Source organism: Thermobia domestica, chromosome 5 (assembly GCF_964235325.1).
Source record: "Thermobia domestica chromosome 5, izTheDome1.hap1.1, whole genome shotgun sequence".
NCBI lineage: Eukaryota > Metazoa > Arthropoda > Insecta > Zygentoma > Lepismatidae > Thermobia > Thermobia domestica.
In genome coordinates, this window is record NC_137458.1 from 300,550,249 (window position 1) to 300,567,060 (window position 16,812).

The 16,812-nt window shown below is 36.5% G+C and overlaps 1 protein-coding gene across 1 annotated transcript in view; it reads left to right on the forward strand.

The window, feature by feature from the left end:
- The window catches only part of LOC145685611 (uncharacterized), a 171,188-nt gene that overhangs the window by 99,133 nt on the left and 55,243 nt on the right, over positions 1-16,812 (forward strand). Inside the window, exons 11-13 of the mRNA XM_081758000.1 lie at positions 5,706-5,729; positions 7,848-7,871; positions 12,550-12,573. Coding sequence (XP_081614126.1) covers positions 5,706-5,729; positions 7,848-7,871; positions 12,550-12,573 — 72 coding nt within the window. The remainder of the gene's footprint in view (positions 1-5,705; positions 5,730-7,847; positions 7,872-12,549; positions 12,574-16,812) is intronic.

Genomic DNA, 16,812 nt, shown 5'->3' on the forward strand with positions numbered 1-16,812 from the left:
TTTTTTTAAATAGACTATGTTCTTTCTAGTGGTGTAATAATGTAAGTCTAAAGCCATCTTACTACTTTGTAACTACTTAGTATAGTTTCAAAAACAGTATTATAGATCTTAGTTAAGGAACCGGTTTTTCGCTTCTGTAAAATTACGAAATTATGACTTGGTTTAGTTTACCTCTGAGGTCTCGATATAAAATCATCACCATCATCATAATCAAGCATTATCAATCCACTGTTGGATGAAGTCTTCCCAAGTTTTCTCTACAACTATCTATCTTGGGTAATTCTTGTCCAGGTTACTCCCCAGTGGTTCCTGATTTTGTCACAATTTCTTGTATGCCGACATTTCCTAGGCTGTTTTTGTCACGTGGTATCCAATCTAAAATTGTTTTCGTCTGTCGATCATAATTTCGTCTTGCAATATGTCCATCACATTTTCCGGTCTATTTTAAACATTATTTCATTAGTACCAGTCATTAGTTGCCAAATAATTCATTTCTATATATTTGGGCTACAAATAGTTCATATCCTCTACTTTTGGAGCACAGACACGCTACTTTTTGATCTTCGGATCTGGCAACACAGACTCAATTATTTAAATCAACACAAAGTAAGGACCCCCATTTGCTCTAGTGGCTAGTACGCTTGATTTTGGTTCGCATGGTCCCGAGTTCGATTCCTGGTGGCGGTAATGTTCAACGACCGAAGTTTTTCGGATTCCACTATGATCAGTAACTCCAAGTCTCCTTTAGCTGCCCTAGCATAACCGTGAGACGTTAAACTAAAACAAAACAAACCAAAAATCAACACAATGTGTATTACTAACTGTAAGTCTTTGAATAATTGCATATAGCTATATGGTATGGATCGAGTTTGAGGTGGTCGGTGGTCAAACTATAACAAATGAAATGCAGTTAGGGTGTAATTAAAATTTTAATAAAACAGTGTTTTAATCTAAAAAAAAATACACTAGGCCTAAGGCTTAGGGAGAACAACTAGTGCTACTGAAAAGTTGTCAGTTACGTTTAATTTCCGTTACAATTTGCTTTTACATGTATTGCTGGAACGAAAACTTTGACATTAACATTATAAGTAGCCCAAAGACAATGAAAAACATCGTGTTTTGAAAACATTCTTGCACCATAAAACAAATTACGAGTAATTTAAAAATATTTTGCACTTTAGCTACGTTATTTGCACTATATTTATAATAATATTTAGCAATTTATTTAAGTTCGCAACACTGCTTAAAATAATGTAACTGCGACTTGTTGTAATTAAAACTACTGAACACTGTTATAATTTTCCTGGCATTTGAGTTATTAGAGATCTCCAAAATGTTGATGTTAGTGATACTGTATTGTCCTTTGTTACACTGAATAATATATGTGCTTTTGTGGTTTAATTTAATATCTAAATTAGAAATATGTAGAGCTCTTTCGTGGCTAAGCACTTAGCCTATGGCGTGAGAGATCCGGGTTAGATTCCCGGTGGGAGCTCATGTGGTTTAGATTCAACGTTAATCAGTAGGTTCAATCTCATATAACCTCGCTACTGAAAGAGGCGTTAAACTCAATTAAAAAATGAAATGAAATTTTTGAGTTTTACGTCCCACGGTTATTCCGGTTAGGCTAAAGGAGACTGTGATGATGAGAGATGAATGAAATGGTGGAATGAAGAAAGTGGGAGGAAACGGGAGAACCCCGAGAAAACCCACGCACTAAACTAAATTAACTGAATAGAAATATGTAATATCAAACGTAGTGCAATTTGAGAAATTACAAGTTTATGTTCCGTTGGCAACATTGCTTGTTTATCTAGTGGTATTGCAGAGTATCTAGAAGAATTTCCCCTTCCATATTTCACACAGCATGTTAAAAAAATTCAGCATTTTTAATATATATGACTATTATATATAACTAGATGCAATACCCATTTTTCGCATGGGACCAGTATTTGGAAGTCAAGGCCTGTGGGAGTACCACTATCTCAGCAACCGCGAAAACTATGTATTTGACACTAATATCGGCCATTTTGGATTACTTTTACATGTCTCGGTATCCCTCCTGTGAGCTCCGGCCCGCAGCTGAATGGGGTGAATTTGGAGGTTAATCCGATCGGAATTTCACCATTGATCTCAGGAAACGCGAAAACTATTTGACACTAATGTCCGTCATTTTGTATTATTTTTACGTCTCGGTACTCCCCTCCCCCGCAAGTGAATCACGGCCCGCATGCACTGGTAGCTGACTTTGAAAGTCATCGCTAATGAAAGTATCATCATTGATCTCAGCGACTGCGAAAACTATGTATTCGACACTAATATCGGTCATTTTCTACTACTTTTACATGTCCCGGTAAACGCCCCTCCTGATTCAAAATTAAAAAAAAAAAAAAAAAAAAACGCTTCTTGGTCTGAGGCCTGGGACATGATACTTGTCATCCAAATTTCGTAACTCTTGGACTCTCGTCTGGTCCCCAGGCCGCAAACAGGCACGCAGACACACAGACAAATAAACTCTTCCTTTTACTTATATTAGGTATGATATACAGGCGAGGATCCGAGGGGAGTGTTAAAGGGGTTATACCTCCCCTTGACGCTCAGCTATACACCGTATAAAATGGGCTTCAATCCTACTTCTTTCTTTACACTGGATAAAATGTCAAACTACGGTTTAGCCCCTCCCTCGAACATATCCTGGATCCGCTGATTGATATATATATACATATATATATATATATATATATATATATATATATATATATATATATATATATATATATATATATATATATATATATATATATATATATATATATATATATATATATATGCGTGTGTGTGTGTGTGTTGAGAGAGGGAGAGAGAGACAGAGATGACTATACACATCAGCAGTGGATTTTGTTTCGGGAGAGGCTTGAGAACGAGTAAGAAATATTTTTGTTGTACGTGCAATGAGAAAAAATGATCACAAATCTATTTCGGGAGGGGCTATCCGATAGCTATCCCCTAAATACGCCACTGAACATTAGTCAACCGTTCCCATATTACCTAATACAGCAACGAAAGAAATTTTGAGTAAAGATCAATCTCAATAGTTGTCTATATCAATATCCGAGACGAGACCGAGACTTTCGAGACTGACCTAAGTCTCGTCTCGGTCTCGTCTCGATTTATAGAGCTCCGTCTCGGTCTCGGTAGATAAAAGGCCGTCTCGGTCTCGGTCTCGTCTCGGTATATAAAAGGCCGTCTCGGTTTCGGTCTCGGTACCATCCCTACATACATGAACAAAATAGTTCTGTAGGAAGGATTCTCATTCATAGAATGAAGCAAGCACTTATACAACACGTTCGGTGTCTCCTCCTTCTGACGGAGACACAGACATTTGTGTTCTGTCAACCTTAGGGGTATGCCAACCTTCTTTTCATCAGAAAATAACAGAAGTAAAAACAGGAAAAATTAATTAACTTTCTACTAGTCAAATAAAAAGTCCGTGGCAAATGTCTCCGGTACTAGTTGTTAAGAAGATACAAAGTAAGAGAGCAAGAAGGTGCTCAGCAGCAACCATCACTTCATCCCCTTACAAGAAGAAAGTATGTGAATCTTCTGAAGAAAAAGATGCCTGATGTCGACAATCCGAAAGGAAGAAATGCAAGAAGAACACGAGAAAGCATAGCAAGAAGACAAACAACAAGAAAGTAAAAAATCAAGAAATGAACTCGAGGTAGACAGCAATGACCAACAACAATCTGAAAATGATTCAGAAGATTCCACGGCAGTCAATCTTTATCATCTCATAGCTCATCTGCATCCAGCTTTGGTATATTTGAGGATGAAAACCCAGTTAAGCAAGATGACGCAGCGTGTTGTTTTGCTTGTCAACATTTTCTCTTGACCATCACGGTAAAGTGTGGGTGATGTGCATGATGTGTTAGTGTTGGACACACAATGAATGTGATTGCTATGGCAATTCAGTTTATATTTATAACTTATGCAAAGAGACTGACACTTATACTACAAGTCACATTCAGAGACTAAAAGAAGGAGTGTTTTAATATGGTTTTCTTTGCTTCGACCCATTTATTTCATATTCTATTTGTATATTCAAATCCTAGTAATATTTTGCTTTGGGTTAACATATTTGTTGACTTTTCATGTTGTTTTCGTGGTATTCCATACTGCGTTCCCTTTTTCTCACATTTCGACTTTGTACTACTTTTGGTTCTTAGAGCTATTCATATCTTGTTTTTACTTACCAGAAGTCAGTGATTTGAGTACATGTAAACATTACACAAAATGGAACGTTTTCCATATTTATCGACTTTCCTCTAAACTTTTTTCTTTTCTTCTTTTTTTACCATTTCTGCAGCAACCTGTGCTCTCTTCTATCCTTCATACTTATCGTATTCATTAGTGTCATATGTTGAATAATGTCGCTTGACGTTAAACTTTTTCCGACAACCTCTTAAAGTTTTCCGACATGTTAAACATCTCATTGTATTTCTGTCTTCTACGTGAAAATACAACTCCTCCCAAGAAGAGCTGAATGAACTTGGAGTTGATTAAGTTCCCAATTACTGTTTGTTCCTTATAGTTCATTCTGTGTTATGCACCCAGCCCTAATTATGTCTTCTTTAACTGTTTAAGCAGCCACTTACCCTCTTGAAACTACTCGATTTGGTGTCGAGAATATTGAAATGGAAACACTGACATTACTTTGCTGTATTGCTCATAACTAACTTACATCCTACATATTACTTTAGCAAACCGTTTCACTAGCAGTTATCGTAGCAGCTGAATTCTGAGGGAGCATGATCTATGATATAATTTTAACGAAATAAACACTGATCAAAGCTTCAAACACACTTTATTTTAAATTATAATAACGGTTTCGGATATCTAACATATCCTTCTTCAGACAATATCGAAAATAAATGAAAATACAGACATACATCTATAGTCATTGTTATGACAAAATTTAAATTCTTTAGCAGTCATATATATAGTGATTGTTATCAAAACATTTAAATACTTTTAACAGACATATATATATATATATATATATATATATATATATATATATATATATATATATATATATATATATATATATATATATATATATATATATATATATATATATATATATATATATATATATAATTATTGTTGTCCTTCTTTTTGTTTTTCTTCATCTATTTTCTGAGGCCTTTAGCCAATCCCGTAAGTCTTCTTGTTCACTTTCCGACTATCACGTTCCGCCATTTTTGTTTCTTATAAGGGCCTATTTTTTATTTTCTTCTTGTCTATACTATCCAAACTTCCTTGCCATAATTCATTAATAAGTAAGCCTCCTGTCCCGTTCATCAGTTTATCCCTTCCTACCTTCTTTATCCAATCTGCTTCTTTCCACTTCCTTATTATCATTCTTTTCTCCATCTCCAATACTTCCGTCTTATCCCAATTAATTCCGTGATTCGTCTAATTAACATGTTTATATATGGCATTGATGTCTTTCTTCCTCCTAACATCATCTTCATGTTGTTTTAATCTTTCTTTCACTCTCTTTCCTGTCTCTCCTATATATATGTCTTACTATGATATAAGTATGTAATTTGTAATTAAAGTAACCAGTTAAAAACAAATGTTAAATTTTATATGGCCCAGTATTACCCATTACTGCTACAAATGTTTCTTTATTTTCACAGAAGGACCTGAAGGAAGCATTGAAGGTAGTATCAATTTACCATAATATTATAGTGTCTTTTACGAAACGTAAATTTGAAAACTGTCTGCTATTTGGGCTCTTAAGCGTAGTTCTAGCGAGGCTCAGAGCGATGCCATGGGACATATACAAGGTAGTTCCATCACGTAGAATGCACTTGTTAAATATGAAACGAGAAACAGGTTAAATTAGAAAGCACGTCTGCATGACGTAAAGGAAGTCGTGTTTAATTATCATTTTACTCTATAATGATAAGCTTGCTTAATGAAGTTACTTTTTTAACTTTCATTACGTCTAAAATGTATTATATGAAGTTTTGCTACCATAGGTTTAGAATATCAGAGAGCTGTAAATACTGAGTGATATACAACTATGTATTTGCCAGAATTTATGAATGAATTGCGGAAAACAAACTAAAATCATCGCGTCATTCCTCACCAAAACAACTCCAGTTCCTACTCACTACAAAAACTTATTTTCTATTTCAGTAACAATGTCGAATTAATGATTCGTTATCCGTACTCACCTGATTTAGCACCTAGTGATTTCTTTCTGTCACCATAGATGACAAAATAAAAAGCATGGAGAGCGAATTGTGTTGTCTGGAGCTGTTAACCCACTCCGAACAGGGGTTTCCGAAAAACTTCTTCAAATTGTTGTGAAAAATAAACAAACATGCTTCAACAATCAAAGATAATAATTATAAACATAGAAAGGTCTATTCCTCAGAATATTATAATCAGGGCCCGGATGTTGTTGACCTAAATTTTTCTAGAAAGTGACCCATAAAATGACACTAAGATTCCGGTAAAATGACCCTAATTCACAAAAATTGACGTTACAATTTTTTTTTTAAAAAAAAAAAAACGTTTCTTTCGTTAAACATTGTAATTTTTTGAATATCTATTAGATTTTAATTACCATTTCTGACTCATTCTCAAAAGTTTTGTTTCAGTTAGTTGCAGTCTATTGATCAGTCCATTGTACGGCATTGTACGTACTGAAAGCGTCAACTCACTCCCGAATTGAAACTAGGAAGCACACTTAAAGAATAGGAGTTCGCACGTGTAGACTATACATGAGAATAATAGATAAAAGCCCTGTTTAAAATCTTTGTACGTCTTCTAATCTATTCTTTAGTTATTCATATGATCACATCCTTTGTGGCCAATAATCTAAAACCATCTGTTTGGCCACCTAGCAACCACTACCCCTCGTCAACCAGCTACAGCTTAGTTACAGTCTAGGAATGCAGTTTTTCCACCCAATAGTCAGGCACCAGGAAAAGAGATAACTCCGTATTTTTCAAATCCGTAAACAGTGTTCATTTTAAGATATCCTTATGTAGAAGAAAAAGACTAAAAAGACCATAAGTGACCTGAAAGTTACCTTAAAATATTAAAAAATGACGTGAAACTTCAAAACCGCAAAAAGTGACCAAAAGTTGAACCTAAAACAATATACTTTTAGAACCTTGAGTTGACGGATAAAGTTTTTATTTGAAGTTGCCTTGTCCTATGCGTAACAGAAAAAAGTTGACTTGTCAACAAGATCCGGGCCCTGGTTATAATAGTGAAACGCTAGCGTTTCTGTTAGTAGTAGTTTGCAGAAACTTTTCGAGCAGCTCTTGCATTAGAATTTGAATGTATTATGGTGGTTCTGATTCTATTGTTGTTCCACGTCTCATATAGCAATTGTATTGAAAAGGGGTGCTAAATTTCAAGAAACAAACAACAATGTAGCAAAATTCTGTAGACTCAGAACAATGCATGGAGTGATGTATATTGGAACAGCGACGATGCCTTGTACTGGAACAGTTATACATTTTCGGAATATTACTTAAAAAGGATCATGTTCCGTATAGTCCGCCTGGAACCACGGTGTGGATCAAGGGTGGTCTACGAACTCCGAGAAACACAATGCCATATATAGAATGTAAATTTGAGACCTATACCATAGGGAATTTTGAGGGGGTGCCAGTTTTTTTTATTTTCCAGAGTTGACAACCCTATGTATGATATAAGTATGTAATTTGTAATTAGAGTAACCAGTTAAAAACAAATTTTACATTTTATATGGTCTAGTATTACCCATTACTGCTACAAATGCTTCTTTATTTTCACAGAAGGACCTGAAGGAAGTATTGAAGGTAGTATCAATTTACCATAATATTATAGTTTGTTTTACGAAACGTAAAAGGCAAAAATGTTTTCTGTTAAGCATTATTTCAGCGGAGCCGAGAGCGAGGCTAAGGAACATGTGCAAAGTAGTTCCTCCACGTGCAAAGAAGTTACTAACTATGAAAATAGGAAAACGTTAAATCACGAACAACAACAATCACAAACAAAGTCACGTGTCTGCTTAAAATATTGAAAAGTGTGTTTAGTAATGATTTCATCTTATGATGTTAAGTTTTATAATTATATTTGCTTAATCAGATTCCTTTTTTGAATTTTCATGACTGAAAATATATTGTATGAATCTTATAAGTGTAAAATGTAACCAAATAAAGTATGTTGGTCTACGAAAGCTAATGATGAAAAAGAAGTTTTTGAAATGTTACGCAGAAGTTTTTGAAATGTTACGCAGAAGTTTCTGAAATATTTTATATATACGCAGAAAATTATTTCTTGTATTTTGAAACGAAATTATTTCTTGTATAAACGAAATCATACATGAAAAATCTAAATATTACGTAACAATCACGTTTGTATCACAAAAGATACAAAATACACAAAAATACAAAAAAATACACAATTCTGACCATTAGGCCTATTATTATTATTATTAATTTTGATAACACTTCGATTCTCAGTGGGAGCTCATGTACTTCAGATTCCACGTTAAAATGTAGTTCCACACTCATATAAATAACCTTGTTGCTGAAAAGGAAGTTAAACTCGAACTCAAAATTTCGTGCTGATCCAGTGGCTAGCTCGCATGTCTTTAGTACACGATGTGTGTTTGATTCCCGGTTGGAAAATTTTGAATGCATTATGATGGTTCGGACTCCACCTTAAAATGTAAATCGGCGTCTCGTACAGCCTCTGTGCTGAAAAGGGACGGTATACTTGAATAAACAAACAAACAATAATATGAAAGTTCTCGCCGGTGCTTAAATTGCTAGCACACGCGCCTTTGGTGCACAGAGTGTTGGATTCGATTCTCGGTGTGAGAGCTTTGAAATTTGATTCGGATTCTACCTTGAACTATAAGTTCACATCTCATATATTATTGGTGTAGTAAAGGGACGCTAAACTGTAACCAATCGACTAAAATAAATTAATAAGCTAATATATATGGAGTTTCAACCTTATCTTAAAACTATACCTTGAAATAATTGATTTTTGGTGAACTTTTAAACCTTATCTCATGAACGAGAGGTATTATGCTTGAGTCCTGCGGCCAGCCGTTTCGTTTTCCTATTTTCCTGCTTCTCCCTCAGCTTTACAAAGAAAGTGATGATCCCCGATACCTGTAATATCAAGGCTTTGATTCATCTTTTTACCGAAATATGCTTATCATTTCATGTTCGTAAAGTTTGTGAATGTTTATACTTAAATGGAAAAAAAAATGGAAAAGAAAAAGAAATCAGCACGGAAACTGCATCACACATGAACATGTGGATATATCACATTTTCGAATTTTTGAGTAAACTGGCAAAGCAACTTCAATATTTCTATGCAATTCAATGACACATACCATAACTACACTGTAAAAAATGAGGTGTTGAAACAACAAAATGACTACCACTCTAACGTGTTACTTGTGTATCAGTTCAACACCAAGATTTTTTTTTTTTTTTTTTTTTTTTTGCTAGTCGTAGACGACTAGCTCCCGCCCAAAGGGTACCGCCCTTTATATCGGGAAGTGGAGTAAAGGAATGATGGGGATTGGAAAATTGTGGATGGGTACTCGTAGATTTATTAAACTTTATTTCAACATTTTATTTTACATCATCATAAATATATTGGAGCATTTTCAGATCAAACAGACTAGTGTATCATATAGTATGAGAAGGGTTGGACATTATGGCCGTTAACCATAATCATAGTTGAAGGTGGATGGGAATGAATGGTAATGAGGTGCACAAGACGTCACAGCAACGGGTTTTGTTAGCAAGACAGATGTGTGTTATCTTCTGATCCGGGGGCAACTCCGGATCTGATGGAGACAGGGGAAGCCCAGTTAAACAAGAGGACTACTGTGCATAAGATGGAATAATGCAAGGTGATGCCGTGTCAGTGATGTAGTCTGTGATGAAAAGATGGTCAGGACTGTCAGGTGGTAAGGAGAAGTGGTACAAGGTAAATAGGAGCGAAAGAGGGGTATGACGGAGAAGGACATCGGTCGGGTGTAAAGCAAAGTGATGCATCGTGTCTAGTAGGAGGGGATGATGAGTTTGAAAGCGAGTTGAAATGTAGCGGAGGCGTAGGGTTTCAAGGTGATAGAGTATGTGGGGAAATGGGGTGCGATCATAGAGTTCATGAGTTGGGCTTGGAAGGCGGATACGGAAAGCTAATCGGAGGGCGTGCCGTTCAAGAATTTGAAGTCTGGTATAAAATGAGGGAGCTGCGGCTATCCAGGCTGTAAAACCGAAGGTGAGAACTGGGCGGAGAAAAACTTTGTAGGTGGTTAATAAGGTATGTGTGTTCAATCCCCAGGTAGTACCAGTGATACGGCGTAAAAGGTTGAGGCGATTATAGGCTTTGGCGCAGATGGACCTGAGATGAGCAGTCCATTTAAGATGTCTGTCAAAAACTATACCAAGATAAGTGACGGTGTTTTGAGGCTGAAGAGGAACGTTGTCGACATGAACATGAAAGTTAGCAGGGTTGCGGTACACGCGAGAGCGTTTGTTTGGAGGAAGAAAGATAATGGTTTGTGTTTTAGCAGCATTTAGGGTCAGTAGCCAGTGATTGCACCATGAGAGAAATGTGTCAATAGCAATCTGCAGAGTTCGATTTATCTCTTGGATAGTATTGGCTATGGCGAGAAAGGCTGTGTCATCCGCAAATTGATATAAACTGATATTTCTAGGCAAAATAGGAAAGTCGGCCACATATAACAGATATAATAACGGAGATAGTGAGGAACCTTGAGGAACACCAGAATGGAGAAATATAGGGTGCGAGAGGTGATTGTTGATAGATATATAACTAAGGCGGCAAGAAAGAAAGTGGAAGATGAAACGGATGTAACACAGAGGAAGGCGGTAAGAGAAGAGTTTGTACACAAGACCAAGATGCCACACCTTATCAAAAGCTTTTTCCAAATCGAATAAGACAAGGCAGGAAGGTTTGGATGTGTTGAACTGCATTGTGATATGGGTGGTAAGGCGCAGAAGCTGATCATTGATACTATAAGAAGGTCGAAAGCCAGCTTGTGGAAGAGGAAGAAGATTATGATCGGAAAGATGACGATGTAGACGTGTGACAAGGATGCGTTCCAGAATTTTGCTGAATACAAGAGTGAGCTGAATAGGCCGGTAAGAAGAGACATCATGTGGAGGTTTGTTTGGTTTGGGAAACATTAGAGTGATCGATGATTTCCAGTGAGTCGGAATGTAGGCCGTACGCAAAATAAATGTGTAAATAACTGAAAGTAAATGGAGAAGAACATAGGGAGCCTCTTTGATATGTCGGTAAGAGATACGATCAGCGCCTGGAGCCGACTGACGTTTTCTGGCGACTGTACTGCGGATATCTTCGACCGTAATAGGGGCAGTAAGATAATTATTTGCAGGTAAATGGTGGTTGGAATTGGGTTGGAGATCGGGTGAAGAAAGATTGAGATTTTCTGCTGGATGACGGCGTATTGATGGGACAGGTGCAAGAGGAGTGAAAATGCCTTGAAGATAATCGGCAAAAGCATTTGCTTTAGCAGTATCGTCAGCGAGAGCTTCGTCTCCAGCTAAGAGAGGGTACGGTGTACGAGATGATCGGCCAGTGAGTTGGTGGAATCGCTTCCAGTACCTGGTAGGATGGGTGATGGTGGAAAGATCATTGCAGCTAGTGATCCAACGACGACGTTTATAAGCAACGAGGTAGTTGTGAACAGTGCGTTGATACTGACGGTTCAACACCAAGACATCGCCTTCAGAGCATATCAGAAATACCTTGTTATTAGCTGTGAGTATTTGCGTCGTTCTTCATTGTTTTGGTATGAGTAAAGCTTTGCGAAATATATTTTGCATTTATTGGAAGTGACTAATAACATTCTATGTTTTCTGTAATCGCTCACAATAATATTGTTGTAAACCTGTGAATCATCTGACAACAGTTACACAGATGGCAGTGCTTCCATCTATTTTCTTTATTTGTTATTCTTGTGTCTTAGCACGTATGAACAGAAGATGGCAGAACTGTTGCCTATGTCACTTTTGTCAGACGATTTACAGGTTTACAACAATATTATTGTGATCGATTACAGAAAACAAAACATTATTCATTACTTCGCAAAGCTTTGCTCATATCAAACGATAAATACCAAGGCAAATTCTCTCAGGTAGTAACGAGTTATTTCTGATATGCTCGGAAGGCAATGTGCTTGGTGCTGAATTAACACACAAGTAACACGCTAAAGTGGTAGTCATTTTGTGTTGTTTCAACACCTCAGTGTAGCTGTGACACATGACCTGAAGAAATTGTCTCACGAAATGCTGCTCAGTGAGCTCAAATCTGGTGATGTACAAGTTTTAGATCTAAGTTATAAATGACATTAGTATTTACATATTGAATACCATAATATTAGTATGTAATTACTTTTGTGAACTTCATTTAACTTTAGTATTACTTGTTATACAAATATTTCTTTGTTCTTCACAGGTAGATTTCAACGAAGCGCTGAAGGTAAAGTTCCTATATCTCTTTTAAGGACTATAGACCATATAGTGGTCGAGATTATTAATGATGTTTTATTTATAATTGCATTTTTAATTTTATTCCAAATTTTATTCCACCACACATTTTACTCATAAAGTTATGTGGTACCGTTTACACATGAAACCACACGTTATCTCTATTTATATGTCCCATCCCTCTTATCACTACAAGTTACATTACCTACAAACACTGTCCTTCATTCGTTTGTATTTCCATACCTATTTACCGAACTTCAACGAAACTTGAGAAATGTATATCATAGAACTTGAAGTATTTTTGAGACACTCGTTGTGCAGGCACCGAAGAGGCTCTCAAATTAGGAGATACAGTGAAACCTGTCTTTAGCAGAATCGAGCGGGACTAGCAAAATTTCCGTTAAAGTCATGTTTCCGCTTCATAGAGGTAGACCTTTCCTTAAAAAAACAAAATACATGCTTATAACGGACATACTGAGAAAATATATTGCTGTACGTAGCTTGTTCAACTATAGTACTTCTTTCTTCTACTAATTCATACACACACACACACACACACACACACACACACACACACACACACACACACACACACACACACACACACACACACACACACACACACACACACACACACTCATGAAAAAGCTTAAAAGGAACACAAAGTATGCTATGTACATGTTTACTTTATTTTTCTAATAGTCAAACAGGGTTTTCAGTATACATTGCTGCTTGGCTGCTCGACTTTCCGCATACACAGCACCATGAGAAACTACACTAAAGTAAATCAGTCATTATGCCGTACGTCAAATTGTCCAGAAAGGTTTATGGAAGACACTATAATATATATGTTTCCCCTCATACAATGTCTAAAAATTTTTTAAATTCTGTAGTCCGGAACTCAGAATTTTACGTTAAAGGTTTATTTTGCTTTCCGTTGTCCGTGTAATACAGTTTCTGCTTAATGAAGGGACTTTTACACGTTTTTCAGTCCAAAATTCATAGGACCGTGGAATATTTCCGTTTAAGACAGTTTTCCGTTTAACAAAGGGTCCGCTGAAGGCAGGTTTTACAGTATAATTTTTGAGGAAAATTTTTCAATTTTTTCGTAGTTTATCGTTAGTGACAAATAACGTGTAGTAGGCCTATCATTGTAAATTCTGCTTCATTGTAATGCCAAGATATAAAAACCTAAGGTGATTAAGGTAGGTTTTTTCCAAAGTGAGTTCCTCTGCTTAAAAAAAAAATATTATTAAAAAAATGTAACGATGTTAATTGAGTGGTATTGTGGGGTATGTCAACAATGTCTCTCTATTGATTTTTGCATATTACGAAATTTCGCCTATTAGTTTAAACGTTCTTAGTTTTTGTACCATTTAAACTCTATTTCAAAAGCAGATTTTCAGAGAAGTCATATCAATTAAAAAAAGGAGTGGGGTTTATAGCTACAAAGGAAGGTAAGGGGGCAGACCCGTAGCCTTCCTAAAAATGTAGGGGGGTCCGGTAGAAGTTAAGGGGCGGCGATCCAACGATATTATAGTTCATCACGATATTATAGCTCATTTGCAAGCTTACCTTGAAAATTTTAGAAGAAGTAAAAATTTAGGGGACTGGCCCCGTGCGTCCTGTGGATACGGGTCTGCACAGAGAAAAAGAATTGTAGGTGGCGTACTTAGAAAGATAGGTTACATGCGTAATTCCTGTAGTTTTAACGTACAGCAGACGTATAACTGAAAACGCATGTTTTATAATACTTTCTGTATGTGTTCCATCGATACGTACTTTCTGTATCTAACAATGTAGGCGGTCAGGATCTCACATACAAATGGATGTATATAACATATAGCTGACGAAGGTAACATAAGTATATGCATGTGATATACGGAAAACTGTTAGATGTCAGACATCCTGCAAGGGCATGATGTAACACCTAAGGGCAGTGCCTATGTAGCATACTGATAATGCATGCTCCATACTGATTTCTATAGTAAGCAAGAGGATACCGTATATTTGTACAATATACCGCTGTCCGGAGAACGGATTTTTCTCAGTGTGTAAGAGAGCTTCATATAGCTTCAGAAAACTTCACGTAAGAGTAATTACTTTAGATAAGCTTCTTCCTTTTAGTTCGTAGCGCTAAAATTTATACTTTTTGTACCGATTGACTTCTCTTAAGACCCGCCACTACTTTTATTTCATAATAAAACGTGAAGCATAGATTTTTCACTAATATTTGTGATGAAGATAAATTGTGGTTAGCTTTTCTTTAAGACCGTACGTAAGGAAAAATATTTATCTACATTTCCAAACAGTGTTTTTAGTTTCTGTGAATATTTTAATCAAGAATTTTAATAAGATATAAATGTATAGTACAAGGGCCAAAATAATCTTATTTACCCGTCATTATGTTTTGCAAAAACAATTGTAAAAGTATACAGCAAGAAATAATAGTTAATACCTAGATATAAGTTAATTTAACTCAGGATAGTGGTTCCAGCATGAATACAACTTAAGCGTAGGGTTGCAAGACGTCCGGTTTTTAGATGGACAATCCGGCTTTTGGACATAAAAATTGATGTCCGGCTTTGTACTCAAGCCGGACCCGCTTTTCTCCTCCTTTTTTGAGTTTGGAGACTAATTAATGGAACAGGGATGATTCAGGAGATGAATCAGTAAACAGGTTTTCAAGATGCTTAAAATATTGCCAGAATGGAAATAGGATAAATAAGTTGTTAGTACCATGACTTTATTAAATACCACGATTTATAAATATTATAAGTATTGCTGCCTGCTAGTCAATCATCATTTTGTAGTTGTACTTTTTGTATTAGTTTACTTTAATAATGTGTTATTTTCTATATTATTTTTTTCTTTTTGTTTAAAATGTGTTGTTTGATATAACCTGGAAGCAAGCTTAGGTTTCGGTAAACGCAACTTTTTTAGTGATTTTTTAAAAGTCAAAGTGTCCTCCTTTTTGATTTTACAAATCTGGCAACCCTACTTAAGCGTGTTGTCTGAACACCGAGCCTGGTGTTACGGTTAACACAGACTCAGTGTTACCGGTTTGGCATAAAGCCGGTGTTGAGTGGTGTGAAAATAACACAGAGTTAGTGTTACAGAATTAGGTAAATGAACGAAGCAACACATAAAGATAAACATAGCCGGTTTAAAAAGAGATAAAGAATGGCTTGGCTGGAGGTGAAGTTGAGTACATACAGGATCTTCACACTACTAAGAAAAATCTTTTGGAAGCTTTAGGAGTAGCCACCAACACTTTGGGATAGTGTAACGTTATTTCTTCCGTTACAATCCCTGATTCCAAATATATATTGAGTATTTATATACTACGTAAGATTATGATAAAATCACACCTCGAGTACACACTTCCCAATATACCAGGGAAGCAAGAAAGTTCGTGCGCTTTTATACTATGGAAGAAGACTGTCAATTACAGGGTTTTAACGGTTTGTTTATTCGGCAAAATAGCTTCTATTTGCTTCTACAACCTTCTCCCAGCGCTCAACAAGCTTGTAAATGCCAGTTTTGTAGAATATTTGTTCCCGAGCCTCGGAAAACAGCAACTGCATTTTTGACGTCTTGTTCAGTCTTGAACTGCCTGCCACGCATAAAGTTGTCTATGGCCAAGAATAAATGGCAATCCGAAGGGGCGACATCTGGGGAGTAGGGAGGATGAGATACAAGCTCCCAACCAAGTTCTGAGACTACTTCCAGCGCTTGTTTTGCGGTGTGAGGGCGCGCGTTGTCCTGGTTATAGAGCACACCTCTTTTGTTCACTAGTGCTGGCTGTTTCTGGGTCAGTTTGGTGGCTACCGTTCTCAGTTGTGATGAGTACACATCTTTGGTAATTGTCTTACCACGTTCCAAGAATTCGTAGTGCACGATACCGTTTGTAGTCCACCAAACACAGAGCAAAACCTTGTGTTGATGGATGTTCGGTTTTGCAGTCAAAGGCTTCGGATCATTCGGTGATAGCCAATGGTATGACCGTTTTTTATTGTCATACATAACCCACTTCTCGTCATAAGTTATTATACGGTCCAAAATTGGACAGATTTTGTGTCTCGTCAACAAAAATGAACAGATATTCAGTCTTAGAACTTGGCTCATAGCGGTCAGCTCGTGAGAAACCCACTGACCCGGTTTTCAGGTCTTCCCCAACTGATGCAGACTTACCCTAATAATTTTCCTGCTTACCTCGAATCGGTGAGCA